Source organism: Apis cerana, linkage group LG3, assembly GCF_029169275.1.
Source record: "Apis cerana isolate GH-2021 linkage group LG3, AcerK_1.0, whole genome shotgun sequence".
In the NCBI taxonomy this organism is placed as follows: domain Eukaryota; kingdom Metazoa; phylum Arthropoda; class Insecta; order Hymenoptera; family Apidae; genus Apis; species Apis cerana.
Genome location: NC_083854.1, coordinates 9,924,617 through 9,948,994, shown reverse-complemented (window position 1 = coordinate 9,948,994; position 24,378 = coordinate 9,924,617). Strand labels below are relative to the sequence as shown.

General features: G+C 23.4%; 8 protein-coding genes across 8 annotated transcripts; 2 read left to right on the top strand and 6 right to left on the bottom strand.

Annotated features, from left to right (window-relative positions):
- Positions 1 to 53: 53 nt before the first annotated feature.
- LOC107998238 (uncharacterized) lies at positions 54 to 1,858 on the bottom strand. Its single transcript, XM_017057420.3, has 4 exons — positions 1,444 to 1,858; positions 959 to 1,273; positions 662 to 886; positions 54 to 576 (listed from the first exon to the last, which is right to left on the bottom strand). The coding sequence occupies exons 1-4, from the start codon at positions 1,630 to 1,632 to the stop codon at positions 127 to 129; spliced, it is 1,179 nt and encodes a 392-aa protein (XP_016912909.1). The 5' UTR covers positions 1,633 to 1,858; the 3' UTR covers positions 54 to 126.
- Positions 1,859 to 1,978: 120 nt separating this feature from the next.
- Positions 1,979 to 4,875, bottom strand: LOC107998065 (mpv17-like protein). The gene is made up of 4 exons (XM_028666908.2): positions 3,781 to 4,875; positions 2,931 to 3,202; positions 2,726 to 2,857; positions 1,979 to 2,639 (listed from the first exon to the last, which is right to left on the bottom strand). The coding sequence occupies exons 2-4, from the start codon at positions 3,186 to 3,188 to the stop codon at positions 2,388 to 2,390; spliced, it is 642 nt and encodes a 213-aa protein (XP_028522709.1). The 5' UTR covers positions 3,189 to 3,202; positions 3,781 to 4,875; the 3' UTR covers positions 1,979 to 2,387.
- Positions 4,259 to 7,084, bottom strand: LOC107998086 (transcription factor E2F4-like). The gene is made up of 7 exons (XM_017057107.3): positions 6,891 to 7,084; positions 6,466 to 6,575; positions 6,067 to 6,352; positions 5,748 to 5,968; positions 5,393 to 5,502; positions 5,263 to 5,310; positions 4,259 to 5,182 (listed from the first exon to the last, which is right to left on the bottom strand). Exons 1-7 carry the CDS (start codon positions 6,996 to 6,998, stop codon positions 5,073 to 5,075), a joined length of 993 nt encoding a protein of 330 aa, XP_016912596.2. The 5' UTR covers positions 6,999 to 7,084; the 3' UTR covers positions 4,259 to 5,072.
- Positions 7,085 to 7,237: 153 nt separating this feature from the next.
- LOC107998232 (transcription initiation factor TFIID subunit 2) lies at positions 7,238 to 13,207 on the bottom strand. Its single transcript, XM_017057409.3, has 19 exons — positions 13,025 to 13,207; positions 12,641 to 12,695; positions 12,405 to 12,568; positions 12,078 to 12,294; positions 11,765 to 12,003; positions 11,463 to 11,684; positions 11,168 to 11,381; positions 10,830 to 11,081; positions 10,547 to 10,755; positions 10,148 to 10,387; positions 9,766 to 10,015; positions 9,549 to 9,689; positions 9,267 to 9,457; positions 8,988 to 9,199; positions 8,684 to 8,903; positions 8,463 to 8,613; positions 8,206 to 8,361; positions 7,905 to 8,075; positions 7,238 to 7,831 (listed from the first exon to the last, which is right to left on the bottom strand). Exons 1-19 carry the CDS (start codon positions 13,066 to 13,068, stop codon positions 7,580 to 7,582), a joined length of 3,600 nt encoding a protein of 1,199 aa, XP_016912898.2. The 5' UTR covers positions 13,069 to 13,207; the 3' UTR covers positions 7,238 to 7,579.
- Positions 13,208 to 13,250: 43 nt separating this feature from the next.
- Positions 13,251 to 14,721, top strand: LOC107998231 (uncharacterized). Its single transcript, XM_017057408.3, has 3 exons — positions 13,251 to 13,731; positions 13,965 to 14,120; positions 14,203 to 14,721. The coding sequence occupies exons 1-3, from the start codon at positions 13,706 to 13,708 to the stop codon at positions 14,600 to 14,602; spliced, it is 582 nt and encodes a 193-aa protein (XP_016912897.1). The 5' UTR covers positions 13,251 to 13,705; the 3' UTR covers positions 14,603 to 14,721.
- A 522-nt stretch (positions 14,722 to 15,243) lies between these two features.
- LOC107998090 (neuferricin) lies at positions 15,244 to 17,580 on the bottom strand. Its single transcript, XM_062072784.1, has 5 exons — positions 16,821 to 17,580; positions 16,282 to 16,653; positions 16,058 to 16,198; positions 15,804 to 15,990; positions 15,244 to 15,746 (listed from the first exon to the last, which is right to left on the bottom strand). The coding sequence occupies exons 2-5, from the start codon at positions 16,595 to 16,597 to the stop codon at positions 15,560 to 15,562; spliced, it is 831 nt and encodes a 276-aa protein (XP_061928768.1). The 5' UTR covers positions 16,598 to 16,653; positions 16,821 to 17,580; the 3' UTR covers positions 15,244 to 15,559.
- A 169-nt stretch (positions 17,581 to 17,749) lies between these two features.
- LOC107998221 (gametogenetin-binding protein 2-like) lies at positions 17,750 to 21,939 on the top strand. The gene is made up of 11 exons (XM_017057388.3): positions 17,750 to 17,891; positions 18,529 to 18,719; positions 18,793 to 18,936; positions 19,011 to 19,223; positions 19,284 to 19,487; positions 19,654 to 19,822; positions 19,898 to 20,062; positions 20,138 to 20,227; positions 20,300 to 20,563; positions 20,644 to 21,042; positions 21,102 to 21,939. The coding sequence occupies exons 1-11, from the start codon at positions 17,802 to 17,804 to the stop codon at positions 21,276 to 21,278; spliced, it is 2,106 nt and encodes a 701-aa protein (XP_016912877.1). The 5' UTR covers positions 17,750 to 17,801; the 3' UTR covers positions 21,279 to 21,939.
- Positions 21,940 to 21,943: 4 nt separating this feature from the next.
- LOC107998222 (3-oxoacyl-[acyl-carrier-protein] synthase, mitochondrial) lies at positions 21,944 to 23,993 on the bottom strand. The gene is made up of 3 exons (XM_017057390.3): positions 23,553 to 23,993; positions 23,096 to 23,476; positions 21,944 to 23,017 (listed from the first exon to the last, which is right to left on the bottom strand). The coding sequence occupies exons 1-3, from the start codon at positions 23,749 to 23,751 to the stop codon at positions 22,275 to 22,277; spliced, it is 1,323 nt and encodes a 440-aa protein (XP_016912879.1). The 5' UTR covers positions 23,752 to 23,993; the 3' UTR covers positions 21,944 to 22,274.
- Between the last annotated feature and the right edge of the window lie 385 nt (positions 23,994 to 24,378).

Genomic DNA, 24,378 nt, shown 5'->3' with positions numbered 1-24,378 from the left:
TATCACGATGCTATCTTTAAAATGATACGTCTCTCTTTGTAATTAATTTTAAATTTTTTTACATGTTAAGTAAATTTATTCTTTTTGTAAAAAATTTTAACAATTATTTTTTATATAATTCTAAATTTAAGTTATAAGAAAATCTAAAGCTCTATCGCGATCAATATTACATTTTAAAAGTGCAACGGATGCCTTTTCTTCTGGAAACCCTAAATCTCTTAAAATACATAAATTTTCATAATACACTTTGGCTTTCTCTTGATTATATTCTGTAAGGGCAAGAGCTTTCTCAGCATCTTCTCCAGAAATTCCCATTTCTTCTAAAGCTTGAACAGCTAATAAGTATTCTACAATTTTTTTATTATCTTGACCACCTAAATCGCGTATAGCACGAGCAGCTCTCGATAAAGGAAATCCCATATCGTTCAAATGCCGAGCCAATTTTTTATCTTCCTCTGTCAAATCTAATAATAGATTCATAAGAGCAACTTGATTTGTTACCATTACTTTTTCTTGCTTTAATGTATCATGACTACTAGTGTCAGGATTTTCTAAATTTGGCCAAGGCTTCCAATCCTAATATAGAAATAATTAATAAATAATTTAAAACTTAAAATCATATATTTATTAATATATCATTTGCATAAAAAAATATTATTACTTCCATATGAGGTCTTTTTAAATCTCTTTGAAGTTCTTGTACAATTGCAGATACACTACGATGCTTCATATTTTCTTGTTCATTAATTTCATCTTGATCAGTTATTTCATTCTTGACATCATTTTTTTCTTGTATGTGAGACTTTGATTCATTATTAATTGTTAAATCATTTAACAAATTTTCTAATTTTGCTGATGGCATCCATTGAGATGTAGGTTGTAATACCTAAATTATAAAAATATTATAATATTAAATCTATTATTATTGCTTAGTTATGATATAAGATATTTTATTAACCTGAGCAAGTTCTTCCATTTCATTAATTGTTTTTAATTCCAAATTATCAAATGGACTGCTTGTATCATTATCAAAATCAGCAAAATCAAGACCATTTACTTTTATATGATCTTGAAGATCATTTGCAGGTGGAGATAAAGGCTGTGGAGTAAGAATTGTTGTTTCAGGCACAGGTGCATTTATAGGCTTTGTAATATCAGGCAAAGGAGGTGGTGGTGGAGGTGAAAATTCATTTTTTTGTTTCTTTCTTTTCTCATCTAATCGTGCATGCCGTGCTTTGCTATTTGCTTGTCTAACATTACGCCATTCTGTCATCTATAAATCAAATTATAGTTAATTTATTTTAATGATTATGGAAGATTATATTTGAATTAAATATATTCTAATGTTTTTTTATGTTAAGATGAATTAATTTACATGCATTATAAAATATAATTTATTTTTAATTTAATTTATATCTCTTACAAATTAAAATATTACACAACCTTTTCAAGTACTGATTTTTCCAAATTGAAGTCATAACTTAATTTCGATATGTCTGGTAACTTATTATTATATGCAGCTGGTAAACATATTTTTCTTGGAGGTTTATAGGCTTCTGCAATTTTAACATGAACTCCATCCATATATGATGCAATTAAATCACATTGTGCTGATACCGAAGAACGAGCCATATTTCAATATTTATTATTTAAAAAAATAATAAATTATCAAAATATATTTCAAGTCACTATGAATTAAACTTGTATCATAACCTCATGTCATTGTATTTCGTTTATATTTATATAATATAACTATTTCTCATGATTAATACTGTATACTTTCAAAATATATATAGAAAATGACATATTTTTTATTATCAATAACTATTAAGTATATTGCTTTGTATTTGACAGCTTTTGATGATTTAAACTTCTAACCTTTAAAGTAGCCATATTGAATTTTCTAAATAAATATAATCGATTGAAAAAAGAATCGATAATATAAGAAAATTTAATTTTCCAAAAATAAAGTACATAATTTTAAAATTAAAGTAAAATCTTTATTTTAATGAAATAATGATTATTTAAAAATTATTATTTATTTTTATTTATTAATAACAAATATTTATTAATAACATCACAATAAATATCATTTGTTAAATTTAACAATAAAATCAATTCTTATATACTTTCTTAATTTTGAACTGTTATAAATTTTTAATTTTATTTATTACAATATAAATGTATAATCTACAACTATATATATCATATAGATTTTTTAATTTATTTTATACTGTAGATGAACAAAAAAATAAATGATCTTATTATTCAGTATAATTTTTTATACTTATATATATATATATATATATATATACATATTTATATAAAATATATATATATATATATGTAAATTGATTAATTGAGCTAAATAATTTTCCTACATATTTTTATCTTATAATAGATACTCTTTTATTTTTGTCTTCTACTTGATTAGTAGATTGAATTTTAATGTGACCTTTGTGTTTGAAATTATTGTCATCTTTTATATCATTTTGACTTGTTTTTGCATTTAATGCTTTCATATATGCAAGAAAAGATGTCCAAATTAAACTACAACAACTTACATAAACTACACGATTATGTTCTGGGATAAAAAAAAAGTTGACTGTTTGTAAAATAGGCCATACACAAACACCAATCTGAAAAATAATAATTATTTGTAATTTTTTTATTATTTATAATGATTACATATTTTATATTAATGATATTAATCATAAATACTTACTTTATAAGTAGGCCAAAATTTATGTTTAACTTCTTCAATGCATTCAGTTATTGGTTTCATTTCAAGTAAGTTTATACCAAAAAAGAAGCAGCACATTGCAGTTGGTGTATATGTCACTTGTTCTACTAAAGCCTATAAAATAAATATAATTAACCATTAATATTATGATCGGCATATAGTAATTATTTAGTTAATTTTAATATACTTTGGTAATTGCAGACTTCAGATCTGATTTTGGCCAAAAGTATGAAGAGCACCTTAACCAACAATATAGTGTTGGAGCTACAAAAAACCCACCATATAAACTAAATCTTAAGGCTTGTAAATAATTTAATTCATCATATCCTGCTAGTTTTTGTTGTATTAAACTTCCTGTCGGCCATATAACAGTATAAGAAGCCATTCCTCTTACAATTGGATACTTTTGCGATACTTCGCGAACTTTTATAAAAATAATACGCATTTTCACAACGGTCACTGAAATATAAACAATTTTAATTATTAATAAACATTATTATTAAACAAATTTAATTATAAACATATATTATAAAATCGAAACGATAATGGGTAAATTAAATGAAACTTTAAACCTGAATAATTAAATAAAAAATTAAAACTACTATTATTTAGAATGTATTTGTGTTAGCATATATACTACATCATTATGCAATTTATGTTCATATTAGTTTGTTCCGAAGAATTTTATAAATTTCATGTTTTCTTTGTCACGGCACGTGACAAATCAATTCATAATGAATGATGCTACGCGCCAAACAAAAGAGTGCGTATAATCAATGTTTCAGAAATAGAGAAGTTGTTTTTTCTATATATATAAATTTAAAAAAATATAGTAAAAATAATTGTCAATTAAACTGTCATCAACAATTATATTATTTAATTTATTTTAAATATATTAATAAATTATCAAAAATAATATCATTGAAATTTAGAATATAATAATAGTTTTAAAATATATATATATATATATATATATATATATATGTATATATATATACACAAATTATTTTTTTATTTATTTTTCTCATGAATCGTACCTTTCTTTGATAAGATGTCAAAAAGTTGATAATATTACCGCGGTTTATTTGAATGTGACGCGAGGAAACTCGCTGTACCGCGAATTTATGAAAAACAACAGTTCTGTAAGATTGACACATCTGGAAATGATTCACTACTACGGAAACATGCACATACTGGCAATCGTTGAGACCAAACTTATATTTGTCACGCGCAAAAGTACTAACGATGACGAAACTGGTCGATCCATTCTTATCTGTCCTTGGTAATTTCGTATCTTTCTAGTTCACTTTTCCGATACTTTGATATATCATGTAAATGATTACGCATTATCTTATGAATAAATGTCATCGGTAATCAATGTGTAATCGAAGTGTAATCAATGTAATCAAAATTGTTGACCTCAATAGAATTAAAATGAAAAGTGAATATCAAGAATAATTTATAATTATTTTTAATTTAAAAAGGGATGTGAAAAAATTAGAAATAAAACATTGGTAAATTAAATTTTCTATAATTATATGGGACATATATAATAACATTTAAACATGACTTTATTATAAAGTAAATTATAGATTTTCTCTTGGTCTTTTTAGTTGTACCTTCTTTTCATTTAAATTTATTTTGCTTAAATAATTATAATATTCACAAACTTAATTAGTGTCATTGAATGCAGTAACAAACATGAAATAACATGAAAAGAGCATTATAAAAAGAGTACAAATATATGTACTCATTTACAATAAATCTTATAAAAGATTTTTTAAAAAATCAAATTTACATAATTATATATAATATACATTTTATATTGTCTCAAATAATTTTTATCTAAACAAATATGTAAAAAAGATTACGCATTTTAATAAAACATATACAAAGATTATAAAAACAATGTTAATTTGAATCTAACATATTATTGATAAAATATTTACTTCTTTAATAGATTTTTTTTTTCATATGCAATCACTATAAATAAAAACACAATTCGTGAGCATATAAAGATAAAGTTTGTAAATAAATTTAGAAATCATATTGAAATTATATAGAATTTGTCAAAATGTTATCATTTAATTAAATAAAAATCCAACAAAAGTGATTGTTATAAACATTTTTTTCTATAATTTGTTTTCTTTTTTTTATTTTCTACTAATAAAAAAATACTGCATATATTCAATGATCATTATCCATATCCATTCTTTAAAATTATATACATACAACAGCCTTCAGAAATTGTCAACAAATTTTTTTGCAATTTTGCACATTATTGGCACAGTGTGAACCATCCAATCATTTAAACTATATAACTTGTTACTCATTTTGCTGTAATATCAAATAAGTCACAAATTCCTTCATTTTCACTAAGATTAAAGTGATAATCCTTCTCACTAGGTGGAGGACTTAATCTTACTAATGGTCCATAAACTGAAAGTGAAATTTATGAAATTGTATGAATACTTATTATTATTTATTCATTTTAATATTATCATTAACTTTTTACTTACTGTCAGAATAAATTTGATCAAATAATTCTAAATCTTTTTGAGCAATATCTGAAATCATAATATTTAATTCAATAAAATATTCTCCATTATATTTATCTTATGATAGATATATTTATCTTATGATATTTACCTGATGTACTAACATCTCGTAGTACTATTTTTGCCTCTATCAATTCTGCATCATCTTCTTCATCCTCATCAGATATAACAGGATCAGGTTTACTGATTCCTTTTGGAGGCCTAAAAATGAATGAACTTTGTACTTAAATTGTAATTATTAATTAATTTATTTTGATAAACAGTATACATAACAGATATATATCATAAATGTAAGATCTACACCAAAAGAATAGATTTTTGCTTGGTATCTATTCACCCCAATGAAGATCATTTTAGTTTATGCTCTTTGCAAGTCAAAAATATTGTTTTACTATTTTTGATGCGAATAGAGCAAACTTTTTTTATAAATGTAAATTTATTTTTACCTTCCAACTCTTCTTTTTGGTTTAACATTAGCTTCTTCCTTTTTTTCTTCTTCTTCTTTTCCTCTTTTTGTACCTTTCATTTCTTCTTGTAATCTCATTTCTAATATTTTACTATCATATGTTTTAGCTAATTCTGGTTGAATCATATATACCTTAATTTCTCCTGAAGTACTTTTTAGGAACATTTCATAATTTATTTCTTTATCATCTTCTTCAGATGTCTAATATACAATAAAATTTATATAAAATTATATAAAATTTATTTATTTTACATTATTTAATAAAATTATTCAAATATAAATTTCTTTGAGATCAATACCTGTGTTGTTATATATTTGTTATATGTTGGCACACTTAATTCTGTATCAGGAGGAGCTTGAATTCCTAACACAAAATCATCTGTAAAATTTTCTTTAACATCTTCATAAGTAATATATGCATGTTTTCTATTAATCAAATCATTTTCTATATTTTTTATACTTTGTTGAATCCATTGAGTATGTTTATCTAATAATTGTTCATGATCTTCTAATTTCCTTATTTCATCTTTTAAGTCAGTTAATTTTTCACCAACTTCTTGAGTGTTACAACCTGGACCTGCTCCTCTGATGATATATTTAAAAAATTACATGAAACATATAAAAGTAAGCTTATGAGATATTAGGAATTTTAAAATATATAAAATATTTTATAAATAATAAACACAATATAAACATACTTCCATTGAATACTGTTTTTACTTTTCTTTTCAATGAGTCCAATACCTTCAAGTACGTTAGTAATATCATAAATTCGTCTTTTTTGTCGAACTTCTAAAATATCAGCCGCCTACAACATTATAAATTTATTATTATATGTTATCAAATATAATCGTCTTATAGATTCTATTTTTTAGGTTATGTAGGATAGCACGTTGAGATATAAAAATTTATAAAGTATAGATTATATAATGTTAAATAAAAATAATTTACAATGAAGAAGTAATCTTTATTAAAAAAATATTGTAAAAGAATTTGAAATATTGATTTTACTGATTACTTATTTTAAAATTCCCGCAAGCTAGAAATGGCGTGTACGCCCGCGACAACTTAACCTAGCAAGTAGGTTAAGTTTTTATACACGAATTCTTATGAAAATACTTACTACTTTTAAATCAAGAACGCCGTCTTTTGCTTTCTGTAATAAAGTGACAAAACGAGTCGTTAAAAGACCAAGAGACTTTTCAAATCTACTTTGTTGATTATCTGCCATTCTCGAGGTCGTTGTCAAAATTTTCAAAACTCACTATTCCCTTCGAAATTGCCGCAACACCACAGACGCCATCCTAGTATGGCGCAAGAAGTATTTAAATATGAGCGCGTCTCTAGTGTCGATATAATATTAAAAAATATTATTTCATTTAAATAATTTTATCATACTAAAATATTATTATTATCAAATTGTATTTTTATTTAAACTATTCTTTAATTTTAAATGAAATAAAATAACAATTTTTATTTAAATATATTTTTTATTACATTTATAAATTCATTTAAATCATTTTTTATTTTAATGTCTACATATAATAACCAATTTAATATTATTCTTTAATATAAAAAAAAAAGATTGTTAAATCATTCATAGTAAATACAATATGTAAGAAAAAAAGTTTTATCTTAAATATTTTATTTAACAAAATAAATGAAAATATTTTTTGTATAATATATTTATAAATGTATTTACAATTTCTGATGATTAATCTTAATGATTGATGATGTAATGTATCTTAAATTATATAAAAATTATATTATAAATAATGCTAGTTTTGAAAACTGATGATGAAATGATTTATATTATGGAAAAATAAATTCGTTAGTAACAGTTGTTGCATCTGGACTAAGACTGGAACTTGCTGAGCTTAAAGTTTCTTCTTTGATTTTTAAATTTGAAGAATCTTTAGTTTTATCTTTTTCTTTATCTTTCTCCTTCTCTTTAACTTTTTCTTTGTCTTTCTCCTTTTTCTCTTTATCTTTACCATGTTTATGGTCATGTTTATGTTTATGTTTATGCTTATGTTTCTTTTTATCTTTTTTCTTTTTCTTATTCTACAAAATAAATTATATAAATAAATGTAAATATATATGTGATATATATATATTTATATTTATAATAATTTACCTTATTAACAGAATCACTTTTTTGTTTATGTTCTTCTTCTTTTTTGAACATTCCTGGTTCAAAACCTACTGGTCCTGGCGTTCCCATAATACCCGGTAATGATGCAGAATTATCACTATAATATTCTGATTTGACTTTTCCATCACTGTTTACAGAAGGAGTTCGATCATCCTTTTCAACAAATATAATTATAATTTTAAAATTGTAAAATAGCATTAAATTTTATATATTTTTTAATTTTATTTTTTTCTAAAATTTTTATCTATATTTCTAATATTTTTATATTTTTATATTATATTACCAGTTTTTGACGCTTCATTTCTGGAGTATAATCTACTGAATTGGAAGGGCCTGGAATATCTGTATTTGGAGAAAGTTTTTTTTTACCTACTCCACTTGAATTTTCAGTTTCCATTACTGATGATTCATGTTTTATATGCGATATGTTTGGTTTAATCTAAAATCAGAAAAATTAAAATTAAATAAATAAAATAATAAAATAATTTATATTATAATTGTATAAAGTTAAATATAAAGTTTTAGATATATATAATTTACATCTTGTTCTGGACTTGAAGGTCCTTTTCTTGGTTTAGTAATAGCAGCAAGTTCAGGAATAGGAAGACAAAATGGTCGTTTTGATCCATACAAAGTATAATATAAATCAACTAAGTCACATCGAATTTTAGGATCATGAGAGAGCATACCACTGTAAAAGTTTATACTAAGTTTATATTATAAAGAAAATTAAAATAAATAACAATTCAAATTGAACATACTTAATTAAATTCCATATACGATCGACCAATTCAGGACGATCTAAACGATGCTTATGTGCTCTTTCAAATGGTGGATTTTCAACCATAAGCCTAACTAATCTATGTCGTACTCCAGGATGAGGATCCATTTCTATCATATCTAATAAAAATTCTAAATCTTCCCATTTGCCATCTACTCTAGTAAAATCAACTAATGCTTCTAAAGCTGCAATTCTAACATCTATACCAATAATTATAAGAATATATAAATATTTGTTTGTATTATAATTGTATAAATATTTTAAATATAAAACATTTTATTTACCGATAAATTGTCCATATGCAGCATATGCTCTGAAAAGATGAGGATTGCTAGGAAGATGGCCAAACTTTTGTAAAATACGTATAACTTTAAGACAAGAAACACTGACTGTGTATTTATAACATGGTAATAATTTTTCCAAATTTAAATTTCGTGTAACTTCCTCTAATATAGCTCTAGTATCAACTGATAAAGATTCGGCAGTAATAGCTGTTCTAAAGAAAAATATTAATATATAATCATAAAATTATAATTGATTTTTTATTTCAATATTCATTATACCCTTGTTGCACACTAATTACAGGTGTAACAGTAGCCCCAAGAGCCTCAATTAGTGCAGCTCTATAATAATTATCTGAATATCTGTTTTTACTATTATCATTATATTTAAATAAATCCATTAAAAAAGCTAAAACTTCTGGTGGACATATACCATGAGCATTACGTAAACCAGCCATTGCTACTGGTATAGTCTAAAATCATAAAAAGAAATGTATAAAAATATATAATATAATATGTTAATATATATATTAATAATTAATTTGTATTGAAAAAATATTAAACTTTTTGTAAAAAATAATGTTGAAAATTTGTAAAATTATTTTGTTTAATTATTCGTCTACACGAAGCCGATCCAAATAATTTTCGAAATATAGCTAACATTGCTGGTGGGCCTGCCCATGTTGCAACCATTGCATTAGCTACCTACATAATTATTATTGATATAAATAAATATATATAAATTAATAGTTTTAAAATATTAAAAATGTATATATATAACCTTTGTTAAACAATGTGCAGCTCGTAATCTAACTTTATAATAACAATGTTCATTTTCTATAGTATCAGTTAATGCCAATCGTGTAGCAGGTGTTGCGTGATTCTGTAAAGCTTCAATAGCTTCTAATTGTGCTGTAACATCTCTTTCATGTCTTAATTGATATTGCCATTGATAATCAGGTTGTTCAACTTGAACAGCACGCAAAAGTGTCATTTCAGGATCTAATCTTATCCATAATACAGGAGAATCACTATAAAAAAAGTATATAATTTATTATTTTTCATACAATTATATATCTTTTCAATTTAAAACAATTTAAAAAATAAAAAATAGTTTATTTTTAAACATAGAAATTACAATTTCACATTAAAATAGTACCTACTCCATAGCAGAAAGATCCATATCTACTTCTTCTCCTGTACACAGTGGAATTTTTTTCTTTTTATTTCTACGACTTTTACTGTGACATGTTATATCTGCTTTCGCCACAGTACCTTCAATTTGTAAAGTATGTTTAAAAGTACCATCTAATTCTTGAATATTAACTAAAAGTGGACCGACATATTTTCTAATTCCTCTTTGATTTGTAGTTTCTTGTCGAATTTCTAATTCTACAGTATTTCTGTGTAATATGATTTAAATTAATAAAGAATTAATTTAATTTAAATTAATTTTCAATTATAATTTAAAATATTATATTATTAAATATTATTTAAAACATTATAAATTTAAAATAAATTTAAAACGTGTTTATTAAAAATTTTCTAATTTGTATAAATACCTTTTTCTATTAAATATAAAACTTAAACTAAATTTTGCATGTCCACCTGTTCTAACCCACTGGTCTATAAAAACAGCCATATCTTTACCAGTTACAGTAAAAATTGCTTTTGTAAATACATTGGTACTAATTAACATATGAGACCAAAGTCCTGAATCAATTTTTTGTTGTGCAGCATTGGCAGCAAGAGATAATTGTTTGTTAAAAACCTGAAAAATAATAAAATAAATTTTAATTTATTTAAAATAAAGATAAAGATAACATAATATTTGTGGAAATATACTTGTAAAAGTAATTCTTGCCCAATTCGATGTTCTAACATTCTAATAACTAAATGTGCTTTTTTACGAAGCACTTCAATATACTTTGGAGACATTGTATGTAAATTTCTTATTGGAAAATAAAATCCAGGATCTGGAGCTCTAGGTGTAGGTGCTGGTGTATTCGCTGCAATTGGTAAAGGAGCTGGTGGTTGAGAAGGATCTAATATTATACCTCCAAATTGTTCTTCATATTTTACAACTTCTTGCAATTCCTAGAATTATTGTTAACAATAAATTTTTATTAAAACTGTATCTGTAACTACATTTAATATATATCAATAAGAAGAATTTTATGTACCGATTGTATCCATTCTCTATATTCATTATTTCCAAAACATTTTTTTGCATATAAACCAGTAAGGTATGTTGAAATACCTTTAGGTAACCATGTGTCAGACCAATTTTGCATGGATATAAAACAACCAAAAAATTGTTCTGCAACAGCTTGTGCCATAGCTTTTTTTGTAATATAGACTTGATCAATAATTGCAGTTGAATGTAACAAATTTGTACTATAAATAAATGAATAAATATTAAATTTATAATATCATTGTATTTGTTTTTTGTTAAAATTATTTAATAAAATTTCTTACTTTAAAATACTCATAGTAGCATAAGCATTTATATCTTCATCTAATTCATCTACAAAAACTTGTTTATAACAAGAATAAGGATATCTATTTGACAATGTTTCTTCATAAAATTCAAATGCTTCATGCATATATTTTGCAGAAACTTTTAAAGATGGTAGTAATTGTGGCAAACAAAAATGTGTCACTTCATGCATATATGGATCAACAAATATTTCAAATGGTCTAAAAAAAAGTAATAATATTAATATATTTATATAAACATAAAATTCTATTTTTTTTAAAATAAAATTCAAATAACTTACCCAACTGCAAGTGCAATATTTGGTGCACATGCTGGTGTATTAAGAACATAATGAAAAGTTTTTCTACGCATATCTGGAGTATATACAACTTCTACAAGATCACCACAAGATACAGCAGTCATAGAATCATCTACAGTAAATTCTAATTTCCAAGTACAAGGTTCTGCGAAACTATCAACACATGGAAACCATAATCTTGAAGAATTCTCATAACTATATGTATACATATGAGCACCTCTCTATAAAAAAATATTTAATTGCAAATTTAATTGACATAAAAATAATTTTTTATATTATTATAAATTTACAACACCTCTGCTAATGTTCCTTCACAATTTGGTACAACAAAATGGACTCCACCTTGAGGTTGTTCTAAAGAGAATTCAATGCTAATTCTTAAACTTCTACCTTCAGCAACTAAATGTGCAGCATCTGGGGGAATTTGTACAACTAATTCTCCTGCATTATTATCGGGATCAACCCTTTGTGCAGCAGCTAAATGCATATTTGAAAAAAATTCTAATGATCGTCTGAAAAAAATGTTATATAAATAAACAATACTGTTTTAGTTAAATATTTATTATATTTATATAATTGAACTTATATAAATTGAACTTATATTGATTTACATAATACTTACTGTTTGCCATCTCCTTGGCAAATATCTAAAAATGGATCAAAATATTGAAATGGTGCTTCATAAGTATCATTTAAACACACTCTATAAATTCTACATTGTTTTGCATTTAATTTCACAAGTCTTAATGTATCTTTAAGTGGAACAATTGTTAATTCTACAAATCCCTGCACATAAAAAATATATTTTATAAAATAAAAATTAGTAATTTTTCAAAAATTAGAAATTATTTTACTTACAATAATACTCTTTCTTTGGAAACTTATACCTGTGAGACTCAATATTTGATGAGCCGTATGATAAAAAGAAATATTAAATAATAATTAATAAAATTAATGAACAAGATAAAAAATTAAATAAATTTTTTATTATTATAAAGAAATTACAACTTAATATCATAAAATTGTAAAAATTGCAGCTACAGAGTTTTATAAACATAACCTTAATATCATAGTATAAAAGTTAAATAATACGTTAATAAATTTCTTCGGATATATTTTATAATAAATTATTGAAATAAATTAAATAGAAAAAGTATAAAATTACGTGAAACTTTGTTTATTAAAATCTTAAATATATTTGATAAATTTTGTTTACATTATAAAAATCTAAAAGATACTTATAATTTATATGGTCGACTATTATCGGCCGTTTTTTCTTTCTTCATGTTTTCATTTATATATTTCCACTATTTTATTTAACAATATATATTTATTTATATATTTTATCAAATTTAATTTTATACGTAAATATTTTTGACATTTTAATGCCTTTAGACCACTATTTTCATGTATATAGTATAGAAATGCGTATAGAAACAAAATGGTTAATTTTTCTATCTAGTTATTGGTTGGTAACAATTATAAGTTTAAGTTAAGAGAGCGCTGTTGTTCTTGGAGCTAAAGTTTGGTAAAATAAGATTATTGTAGTGAAAACTGTTATATTAACCAATGATTGTAAAGTATTAAAAATTTGTGGCTTGTAATTGTTTTTATCGAAAAGTTGTTATTTTTAATTTTTCTTCTGTCATAATAAATAACTATATATGATGCATAAATTCCGTTACAATTTATAGTATTAATTTTAAATTTTGGAAACAGCGTGAATGTTTCGTCTTCATTTAGATCTTAACAACTTTATTAAAGTCATCAAATATTAAAGATTTAGAGCATATATGGATATGCTAAATATGTTATACTTTTAAAAATTTTTTACCTAATGATCTCAATTAATTATCAATTATGATTATAAGTAATTAATATCATTAAGTAATTCATAAATATATATGTATTTAAATTTTACAAATGGACAAAACACAATCTGCAACAATGTAAGTTTTTCGAATTAATAATTATTTCTAGAGATATTATTTTTATAAAAATATATTATATATATTAAAATAACTTATACGTAAAATATTTGTTTATTTTCTTAACTTTCAATAATTTAATATTTTATGAACATATATTTTAGTATTAGTTACTTGTTAATGATATAAATTTTTTTTATAAAAATAATATAAGATATTTTATTAAAAAATTAAATTACTATCATATTTTACAGAATAGAAACACATGATACAATCGATACTAATCTACCTGCAGTAATGGCAGGCTTAGAGATGCTCACAGTAACTACAAATTTACCATCTTCAGAGAACAAAAGGATATGCAAAAAAAGAATACTTAAAGATGAATCTAATGAGATTCTTAATAGAAGGTATAAAATATTTATAATATTACGTAATCTTTTTTCATAACTAAATCTTAATTTTATTAAATAATTTATATATACATATTAGATGCAGTTTAAGACCAAGAAAAAGAACATATACAGAAGTGGAAGATAATAATACAAAAAATAAAGTACAAACAGAAGAAATTGATTGTAAAGAATATTATTTAAACAAAAATTTGAAAAGAAAGTTAAATAATTTGGAAACAATTTATGAAGAAAAAGATGGTACAAATGAATGTATTACATATATGAGTGTGAAGAGATATAAACGAATGATACAATTTCAAGAAAAACCTACTGATCAGAAATTGAAAAAGAGAAGAGCAAAAATTAAAAGAGTATTTGGATCAAAAATTAATTTTAAACGAAAATGTGCTTCAATGCAGATGTTGCTTGATAAATTGAGTGGTATTATAGGAGAATCACCTACAAAAATTGATAATGACCAAAGTGAGAAAGTGTAAAAATACTAAAATGTATTATAAATTTTTTATAATTAAAATAGAATATTGTGTTAAAAGAAATTATCTTTCTTTCTTAATGTAAATTTATGATTTATTAATAAAAATATTTTTTAAATTTTTATGTTTATATAATTATTAGAAAATAATTAGAAAATAATACAAAAAAGAAATACTTAATAAGTAATAACAATTTATAAATTGAAATAATGAAATAATGAATAATGAAAGAACTTAAAGAAAACAAAAAATATATTTTATATTCAATGAATTAATATAAACTTATACTTTTATGATAAAATAAAAACAACCAAATGACATTTATAAAAAAAACATATATACTAGAATAACTATACTAAAATAATTAAAACATTTTATTTGGATCAATATACATGATGAATTAATATTAATTTTGAAAATTTTTTATATTATAATAAATTTATACTTTTTTATTATATACATATTTAATTATAACTATTAATTTACTCATAACAATTTTATATATTATAAAATGTTATTTTTTTTATCATTTATCAATATAAAATATTAGTTAAAAATAGAATAAATCTAGATAATATAAAATTTTATAAATTTCTGAATCGTATATAATAAAAAAGACTGAAGATATAAAAAAAATAATATTATTTATTTAAAACAAATGTTTATTTAAAATTATATATATTTTAAAAAATAAATGCAATAATTATATTTTTCCTATAAATATAAATATTTATACATATATATTTGCTATATTTTATATTATAAATTATTTACAATATATTTCAGTATTATATAAAAATATATAAAAATTATTACTTACAATTACTTATAATTTTATTTAGAAAGAATAGAAAAAACAATAAAATTAAATAAATATTTACAGAATTAAGAAAATAGAATTATAAAAGTATAAATATTAAAATTATGTTGTCATTAATTATGATATGCTTTTGTTTTTTATTAGTTTTTTGTTTTCACAGCACATTTTATTGAAGATTTTGGACATTGAGGATATTCTTTAAGCATACCCTTGAATTCTTTATATTCTTTGCTATCAAGTTTTACACAAGCACATCTATATTCTTTAGAATTTGGAGATTCAAATAGCATTCTTGGAACACCAATCCAATTTCTTTCTATTCCGCCACTAAAAAAAAATCAATTTTAATTAATAATATTTTTTATATATTTTTATTATATTTACCTTTTTTTAGTACACCATACAACTGTTCCAGAATCTGGTTTCCATTCTATATTACATGGAGGAAACATTTGTTTTTTATGTACTTCTTCAAATTGCTTCTCTTTTGCCTCTATTAATATTTTTTGCACATTATAAAATTCTTTAGTTGGGGAACCATCTTCATTATAATATTTACCATTTAATTTTCCTATAAAAAAAGAAGTTTTTTAATTTTACTCTTTAATTTGCTACAGATATTTAATTTATTTAAATACCCTTATAAATATAATTTTTATTATAAAATTGAACCCAATCATTTAATGCTTTGACTTGCTGAATAGATAACGAAGAAATATCATCTATTAAGTTATTATCATTAAATTCTCCAGTAATAAATGCTAAAGATGCATCACGTCCTAAATATATAAATAATATATGTAATAATAGATATACATATTTATAAATATAATGATAAATACAGTTTCAATATAGATTATACCAGTAAATGCATGATATGTTGCACCAGGACCATAATGTTTTGCACCTTTTGTGACATCAAAAACATGACCTAATATAGAAATATATAAACCATCTTCCAGATTTGTATATTTCTTAAGTTCACTTGATGTAAATACTTTTTGATTTATATCTAAATTTGGTTTTATATTTAATTTTCTATCAAGATTAGAATAAATAGTTTTAGTAATATTTAACCATTTATTTATAAAATTAAATGTAATATCATTCAAATAATCATTTGAATATAATAAAATAGATACAAATAATGGCAATAACCAAATATATTTAGAAAACATAATTTTAAATAAATTTTTAATAACCTAATTTTCTTGAAAAATAGATGTTATTTATGCTGTAAATAAAAAAATATAATAATGAAAAATGAGAAATGCAAAAATTAATATAAATATTATTTTATACAATAGATATAATGCAATTGAAGTGATCAAGTCATCATAAGAACTTAAAAAGTTTTAATGATTGTATTATTGTATAAATAATTATTATATTTACTCATACCTTTTTATTCTTATGAAGAAAAGATGAATTATTATATATAATATATACAAAAAAATTGAAAAATTTTTTTCACTTTATGATTTAATAATAGTAGAGATAATTTGATAGATTATATTGATAAATTATAACTAATGCATTATCATAATTATCTTTTAATATTAAAAAATTCAATATTTTATAGAAATAGAATTTTATGAAAATATGTACATATATATATTTAAACATTTATATACTTGTTGATTGTATCTTAAATGATTTTTTATATAATAGATATAAAAAAAAATTCACTTTAAAATATTATTTAATTAAAATATTGCTTGTTATATTGAAAATTTTTTTTAATGTTAAATATGAAATATGTATTTACATTAAATCAAAAAAATATTAAAGAAAAAATCATAAAGAATTATATAAATATATTAAAGTAAAAATTATATTTATTGTTTACTCAATATCATTGAAAACTAAAAAAATAAATTCTATTCTAGAATATATTTATACATATATATATATATATATATATATATATAGGTAAAGGAGTTCTACTTTACAGAAAAAAATTATTATAGAAAAAAATATAATTTAATGAAAAATTACATTAATGAATATATTTATAATTTAGAAATAATGTTATGATAAATGTTTATGATTTAAAAAATCATATATACTAAAAAAAAAAAATTGATTATTTAAAAGTAATAATGGAAAGTATTTTTGAGTAACCAATATACATGATCACTACTATACGATTTCTTTAAAATAAGGATAAGATGACGCGTAAAGAAGGAAGCGGGACAATGCACGCCGAGCGGAAGTGAGAAACCACTCGTTGCAAATGGCAGACGTATAATATTCTCTACTTATTTTTCTGATATAATTGCAACAGTGAATTATAATTATTTGTGCCCGTGTATTGTAATATCTTTTGAAATTGAATATTGTTGCATACATAATTCTTATTAATAGTAGAATTCAATAGCGATGGCGAAACTAGTGGACGTTTGGCGGGATGATTACCCGGTCGATATGACGCGAAGACAAATGCCATTGATAGTCGATGAAAATCTTACGGTGAGTAATTTTTTTTTGTCATTTTTCTTAGAGCACAGTTTTTAATTATTAAAAGCTAAAAACTTAAAAAGACTTACGTAATAATTTTCCATGATATTTCTGACTTAACCTAACAACATGACAATGAATGCATGCTTATACCATAACTAATTAGGAGTATCATGGTATCTATATTTTACTTACTAGTTGCTGATTATTGACATTGTATGAATTCAAAATTTTCGATCTTCAATTGCATATATGTGATTATCATAATTTTAAAATCACTTGTTTTCTTTTTGAAAAAAAGAATGTCAAAGTTTGTTAAAGTTGATTTGTTTTTTTTTGCACTTTAATTAAATAAACAAATGATATAAGAATTTGAATGATAAAAAAGATATATGTATTTTTATTTTACAAGAAAGTATAAAATAAGTATGCAATTTTACTAAAATATGTTACATATATCTTTTAATAATATATATTTAATTTATTCAATAATTTCATATATATATATATATTATATGGAATATATTATAAATTATATATTTGAGTTATTACAAGTATTTTCTTAATATTAAAAAAATAATAAACATAAATTTAATTAATGAATTTAATTTAATTAATAAAATATAATGTAGTCTTTACTTTCATGTAGATGATTATGGACATAAATGGTTTAGGAGCAATCTGTGATAGTCCATTAGTTTGTGGTAAAGAACTTGATGAATTTACCAGAAAATTTAATATGCTTACAAAAGAAGAAATAAAAGCTTCATTTGAAGTAACATGCAAGGATATGCTTGCAATTTTAGGTCAAGCTGTACCTTGTGTTGGTTGCAGAAGAAGGTATAATAATATATAAATAAATATATTCATATAATATTATAATCTTATATTAATTGGTTTTTTATATATTTAGTGTTGAAAGATTATTTTATGCTCTTATGAAATCAGGACACCCAGCATTAGATCCATTGGTGATTACACCTGAAGGTTTATTATCAATAAAGGATGATGTTTTGGAATCACCACAATTGCTTTGTACAATGTTGCAAGGACATAGGTAATAAAATATGCATGAATATATATTTTTTTTCTATATATTTTTAATATTTTTTATATTTATTATATGCACAGTGCTAGATTAAATAGTTTAGTTGAAGGCCAACCCAGAAATAAAAAATCAAGAAGATGTGTACTACATTCATTAGAAATTCAACGTATGAGACCTCCTCCAAGTGCATGGAAAGAAGTATGGGACTGTATGGATCATTCATGTCGTTTGGAACTTGCTTTGATAGAAAGTAATACCCTTGAGGCTACTTTGGATACATATTTACGTAAACATCGGTAGGTTCATAAATTTTTATGATTTTTTATAAAAATCTTGTATTATATCTACTATTACAGATTTTGTGGTGAATGTCGTACAAAGGTATTGCTAGCATTTTCTTTATTAACAACAGAGCCTGAACCAGAAAAAGAAAAAGGTTATGTTGCTTCTTTATATGCTGGAATCAGACGTTGTATACGTGATAGACATGTACATATACCTACAAATCCACTTTATATGGGTAATCTTATTGGCCGTACACAACCAGAACTTATGGGAAGGTATATAATTATAATATTATTATAAAATGGAAATTATTATAGAAATATAATTATATTTTTATCTTAATAAAATAATTTTATTTTAATAAAATTTAATTTTTTTATTTTTTCAATAAAATATAAATTATTTTTTCAATAAAATAAAAATATAATTTTTAAATTATAGAGAACGACATGCGAAAACATTGGAAATTGCTCAAGAAGAAGTACTTACATGTTTAGGAATGTGTGTTGCTGAACGTTTACATAGAGTTCATAGACGATTAAGAGAAGAGGAAACTGTATGCAAAGTGTTAGCTGCTGTTGCAGTAGATGCATTATCTAGAAATTTTCAAGTATATTATTTATTTTGATAATAACTATATTAATAGAATTCTTTATAAATTATTTGATTACTTGATTTTTTACAGATGGCTGTAGAAGTTAAACAAGGTATTTCTCAATTAGAACTTCTTTATGAAGAATTAACAAGAGAAGAGATAGCAAAACAACAAAGACGAGAAAAGTTACGTTTGAAACGTAAAAAGAAGAAAGAACGACGATATGAGACAGAAGAAAAAGAAAATACATGTGATGTATGTTATTATTTGAAAATTAAAATTTTCAAAATTTATATATTTAATATTCTTATATAAGTTAATTATTATTAGTGTTCGAGCAAAAAGCAAAATGGTAATAGTGATACATCTTGTGTTTGTGCGGATTCGAAACCGACAACACAAAATATAGATCAACATAAGGTAATACTATATTTCATTATATGTGTGTATATATATATATATAAATTATACAATTAATTATGTTTTTTTTAGTTACAAGTATTAGATCCAAAAAATAAGGGACCACCTACATGTAAATGTCCGGATTGTGTAAAAAAATCAAAATCTAGTATATCACGATCACAGAGTCAAACACAATTAGCATTCCCAAAAAAATCATCGAGCGTGCAAAAAACTACAATTAAAAAGAGTTCTTCTGAATCAAAGACCAAAATTTCTACAAATCAAATTAAAAAAAGTACACCTGTTAAGAATCTTTCTGAAGAAGAATTATTTGATGCATGTGAATCGTGTAAGGTAATAATTTAATGTGTCAATACATGCTCTACATAATTTTTAACGTACGTTATAAGATTTAACTATCATTCAATGTATAGTGTGATCTTTCGGAAAAAATTGAAAATGACCATTGGCATAATTTAGAAGACTGTAAACATCCAATGACTAAAGAAATAGTAGATGCTTGGATTGGAAAGCCAAGCAAGAGATGCAATATGTGGATAGAAATGAAAAAACGTTTTGAATTATCAATCTCAGAAAGAAAAAGTCGTTCTTCAAGCGAGCAATCATCACAAGATTGCGGTTATTCATCGGAACATAATATTAGTAGCTCTTCTCTTCCTAGTACTCCAGAAGGATCTGAAGTAGCTTGTAGTGATGGATGTTGTAATCATGAGAGAGATATACGGCCATCTGATAAACTTGTTCATTCCAGTTCTAGTATCTCATTGTTAAAAGAAAGAGGTGGAGGTTTAACACTTACCCAAATGTTAGAGGTAAAGTCATAATTCATTATTTAATATAATTACATTTAATAATTTAATTTTATTTTTAGGATTCTTATTTATCTGGTGATGAAGAAAAAGAAAGTTATATTCCAGCTGAGGAAGTATTGGAATTTAAATCTCGAATGTGCCAAGTTCTTGAAAAACGACAAGAATTACGTCAAACATTGAGAAAACGTTTTGCTATTTTATGCAGTCATCATAAACCCTTTACCATTCCTAATTAAGAATTCCTAATAGATATGGTTACTTAATAGGATACAATCTTTCTTTTTTACATTGATTTACTGCCAGTAGAGAAACAGGAGTGCAATAGATGTATTTCGGATAACTATTATCATTGGATGTCAATCTTCCTCAGAATAAAATATCGTTGGAGATGTACTACATCATAAGAACATCATATGGTATGGTTTATCTGTAAGCAAAGAATTACATCTAATAAATTAGAGGTATCAAGAAACAATTATGCCTTGAATTTTGTTGTTTCTTATGCAGTTGAATTTATAAAAATAAAAGACATTTGTAGATGAAAATATAATTGTAAATGAACGAAATCAGAATTTATAGTCAAGTATTAATTCTGAAAACTGGATTTAAGAAAAAGTAAGTTATTAAATTAATGCACAAATATGGTCAGTGATCAGAATTAAATGAGACTGATTTCCATGTGTTTATATAATTAAATAATAATTTTTGGAAGCATGTATTGATCGTAAAAAAATTACGATCATCTGCACGTAGCAAATAATTATTGTATAAATTACTATATACCTCTAAGAGGATTTTATTTTTTTGAAAGCAGAGATTTAGATTTGTTTTTCTGCAAAATGAATGTAAATGTTGTAATAATGATATGAGCGGAAAATATTAAAAATTAATACAAAATATATATTGTATTCCATTATGTACTATATTATTTCAAGTTACAGCTTTTTTGTACAATAATATTATATAAAAGATTTTGCTTTTTTTTTTACACGATATATTACACGAAAAAATTTACATAAAAGTATTAAAAATATTTGAACTATTATATTTAAGCTTTATATGAAAATCATTTAATAGAAGCACTGGCACTTTGTTATAAAAGAGTAAAATTATGCATATATATTTTCTTTAGATATTATATATATATATTGATTAATGTATATAAGGAATGACTAGTTTGGATTATATTGTATACTATTATGCTTCTTTTCAAACTAGTTCTAGTAATTGATTTATTCATTATATTGGGCAAAGCATAAGCATGCATTTGTTCCTCCAAAGCCAAAAGCATTTTTTAAAGCTACACGTCTAGAAACTGTATTCCAATTTTTCTTTACATTAGCAGCAAAACTTAAATTTGTTTTTATATCTAATTTATGTAAATTTAATGTTGGAGGAATGATACCCTCTTTTATTGCTAAAATAGTAAAAACAGCTTCTAAGTTTCCTGCTGCTCCTAACAAATGACCATGAGCACCTTTTGTACTAGAAACTGTTATATTTTTACTATGGTGACCCATAAATGATTCTATAGCTTTTAATTCAATGCTATCACCCAAGGGAGTTGAAGTTGCATGTGCATTAATAAAAGTAATGTCTACGGTTTTTATGCCAGCATCTTTTATTGCTCTATCCATAGCTAATATAGCACCAGTGCCATCTTCACTAGGTGCAGTTAAATGTGCTGCATCACCAGATAAACCATATCCTAATACTTCTGCATAAATATTAGCTTTTCTTTCAAGTGCATGATTTAATTCTTCTAATACTAATATAGCAGCACCTTCTCCCATAACAAATCCATCTCTATCTTTATCAAATGGTCGTGATGCTTCATATGGAAAATCATTTTTATTAGTACTTAATGCACGAAGTCTACAAAATGCAGCTATAGCAAGAGGACTAATACATGCTTCTGCTCCACCACATATCATTACACTAGTTTCTCCACCACGAATAAAACGAAATGCATCACCTGTAAATTAAATATATTATATTTTAATCATAATAAATATATAAACAATTTTTTCAAATTTGTTAAAAATTATAATACCAATTGCATGTGCTCCAGTTGCACATGCTGTTGAAACAGAATGATTTGGACCACGAAAACCATATTTAATACTAATTTGTCCTGCAGCCATATTTGGTAATATTCTTGGTACAAAATAAGGACTAACTTTGTTATATCCTTTTTTTAAAGCTTCATATGTTGCACATACATCAATTAAATCTATCATTCCAATTCCTACTGCTACTCCTGTATCTCTTTTATCAGTTTCATCTTTTGGTTTCCAGTTTGCATTATTTAATGCTTCTTCAGTAGCTATTAAAGCATAGGCAGTAGCAGGGCACATTGTACGTAACTCACTTTTTGTAAAATATGAATCAATGTTTAATTCATTAGGATTATTTCCTTTGGGTATTAATGCACCTAGAATTATTAATTATTAATTATACATAATAAAATCATTAATTTATTTAAAAAGTCAGATTTATAAAATTCTTACCGACTTTGCAAGGTAATTTATCATACTCTGGATTAATCAGCTTAGTGATACCTGATTTGGAAGTAATGAGAGCTTGCCAAGCATTCTGTGTACCAATTCCAAGAGGAGATACTACTCCTAATCCAGTAACTACAACTCGCCGTTTGCATCTTGCAGCGGTTGTTAATGTACGATTAATAATAACAAATGAGATAAACATTTGACCGGTAACAAATATTTTAAAATATATTAAGGTTATATCTTATTATATCATCACTTTTTCTATGAAAAAAACTCAATAGATATATATTAAGTTTTATATAAATATCTTTTTACTTTCATTTTAAAAATAATATTTGAAAAAAAATACAAATATACAATTTTCTTTTAAAAATATGCAATAGAAACATTATTATATTGAAATATAGATTAGTTACTAAAACTTAAATAGTATGGCGCTAAGATCCATAGTCCCTAGTAGTATTTATTTAATTGTAACTTCGTAAAATAATTAGTTTTGTACATATTTTATACAAAATGTACAGTTAATTTTTTATAAAGATAAAACAAGTCATTTTATATGTATAATATTGAAATGAATATATATATATATATATATATAAATATATATATACATACATATTATATATATAATATGTATATATATATATATATTATATACGTATATATGTATATTTATATTTTAAGGATATCATTAAGATATACTTTTTCTTTTTAATAATTATTGGAAACGATATTATTCGAATATCATCGAATATTGATCAATGTCTTAATTTATATTTAATTTTTATATTTTTATAAATATTAAATGTTATAAAAAATATTT

Bases quoted from the DNA above. Each gene is read 5' to 3' on its own strand.
- LOC107998238 (XM_017057420.3), bottom strand. From the start codon at position 1,632: ATGGCTCGTTCTTCGGTATCAGCACAATGTGATTTAATTGCATCATAT. The intron at 887-958 runs GTTAATAAAATA...TTTATAATTTAG, and splicing joins AAATGGAAGAACTTGCTCAG to GTATTACAACCTACATCTCA. The intron at 577-661 runs GTAATAATATTT...TTTCTATATTAG, and splicing joins TAAAAAGACCTCATATGGAA to GATTGGAAGCCTTGGCCAAA.
- LOC107998065 (XM_028666908.2), bottom strand. From the start codon at position 3,188: ATGCGTATTATTTTTATAAAAGTTCGCGAAGTATCGCAAAAGTATCCA. The intron at 2,858-2,930 runs GTATATTAAAAT...TTTATTTTATAG, and splicing joins TGAAGTCTGCAATTACCAAA to GCTTTAGTAGAACAAGTGAC. The intron at 2,640-2,725 runs GTAAGTATTTAT...ATTATTTTTCAG, and splicing joins AATTTTGGCCTACTTATAAA to ATTGGTGTTTGTGTATGGCC.
- LOC107998086 (XM_017057107.3), bottom strand. From the start codon at position 6,998: ATGGCAGATAATCAACAAAGTAGATTTGAAAAGTCTCTTGGTCTTTTA. The intron at 6,576-6,890 runs GTAAGTATTTTC...ATAATGTTGTAG, and splicing joins GCGTTCTTGATTTAAAAGTA to GCGGCTGATATTTTAGAAGT. The intron at 5,183-5,262 runs GTAAGTAAAAAG...TTTCACTTTCAG, and splicing joins TGATCAAATTTATTCTGACA to TTTATGGACCATTAGTAAGA.
- LOC107998232 (XM_017057409.3), bottom strand. From the start codon at position 13,068: ATGAAGAAAGAAAAAACGGCCGATAATAGTCGACCATATAAATT. The intron at 9,690-9,765 runs GTTATATATATA...ATAATTATGTAG, and splicing joins CTGCACATTGTTTAACAAAG to GTAGCTAATGCAATGGTTGC. The intron at 8,362-8,462 runs GTAAATTATATA...TTCTGATTTTAG, and splicing joins CTTCAAGTCCAGAACAAGAT to ATTAAACCAAACATATCGCA.
- LOC107998231 (XM_017057408.3), top strand. From the start codon at position 13,706: ATGGACAAAACACAATCTGCAACAAT. The intron at 13,732-13,964 runs GTAAGTTTTTCG...CATATTTTACAG, and splicing joins AAAACACAATCTGCAACAAT to AATAGAAACACATGATACAA. The intron at 14,121-14,202 runs GTATAAAATATT...TATACATATTAG, and splicing joins AATGAGATTCTTAATAGAAG to ATGCAGTTTAAGACCAAGAA.
- LOC107998090 (XM_062072784.1), bottom strand. From the start codon at position 16,597: ATGTTTTCTAAATATATTTGGTTATTGCCATTATTTGTATCTATTTTA. The intron at 15,991-16,057 runs GTATTTAAATAA...CTTTTTTTATAG, and splicing joins TAAAAATTATATTTATAAGG to GAAAATTAAATGGTAAATAT. The intron at 15,747-15,803 runs GTAAATATAATA...ATTTTTTTTTAG, and splicing joins GTATGGTGTACTAAAAAAAG to TGGCGGAATAGAAAGAAATT.
- LOC107998221 (XM_017057388.3), top strand. From the start codon at position 17,802: ATGGCGAAACTAGTGGACGTTTGGCGGGATGATTACCCGGTCGATATG. The intron at 20,063-20,137 runs GTATGTTATTAT...AATTATTATTAG, and splicing joins AAAAAGAAAATACATGTGAT to TGTTCGAGCAAAAAGCAAAA. The intron at 20,564-20,643 runs GTAATAATTTAA...TTCAATGTATAG, and splicing joins ATGCATGTGAATCGTGTAAG to TGTGATCTTTCGGAAAAAAT.
- LOC107998222 (XM_017057390.3), bottom strand. From the start codon at position 23,751: ATGTTTATCTCATTTGTTATTATTAATCGTACATTAACAACCGCTGCA. The intron at 23,477-23,552 runs GTAAGAATTTTA...TAATAATTCTAG, and splicing joins TAAATTACCTTGCAAAGTCG to GTGCATTAATACCCAAAGGA. The intron at 23,018-23,095 runs GTATTATAATTT...TTTAATTTACAG, and splicing joins AACTGGAGCACATGCAATTG to GTGATGCATTTCGTTTTATT.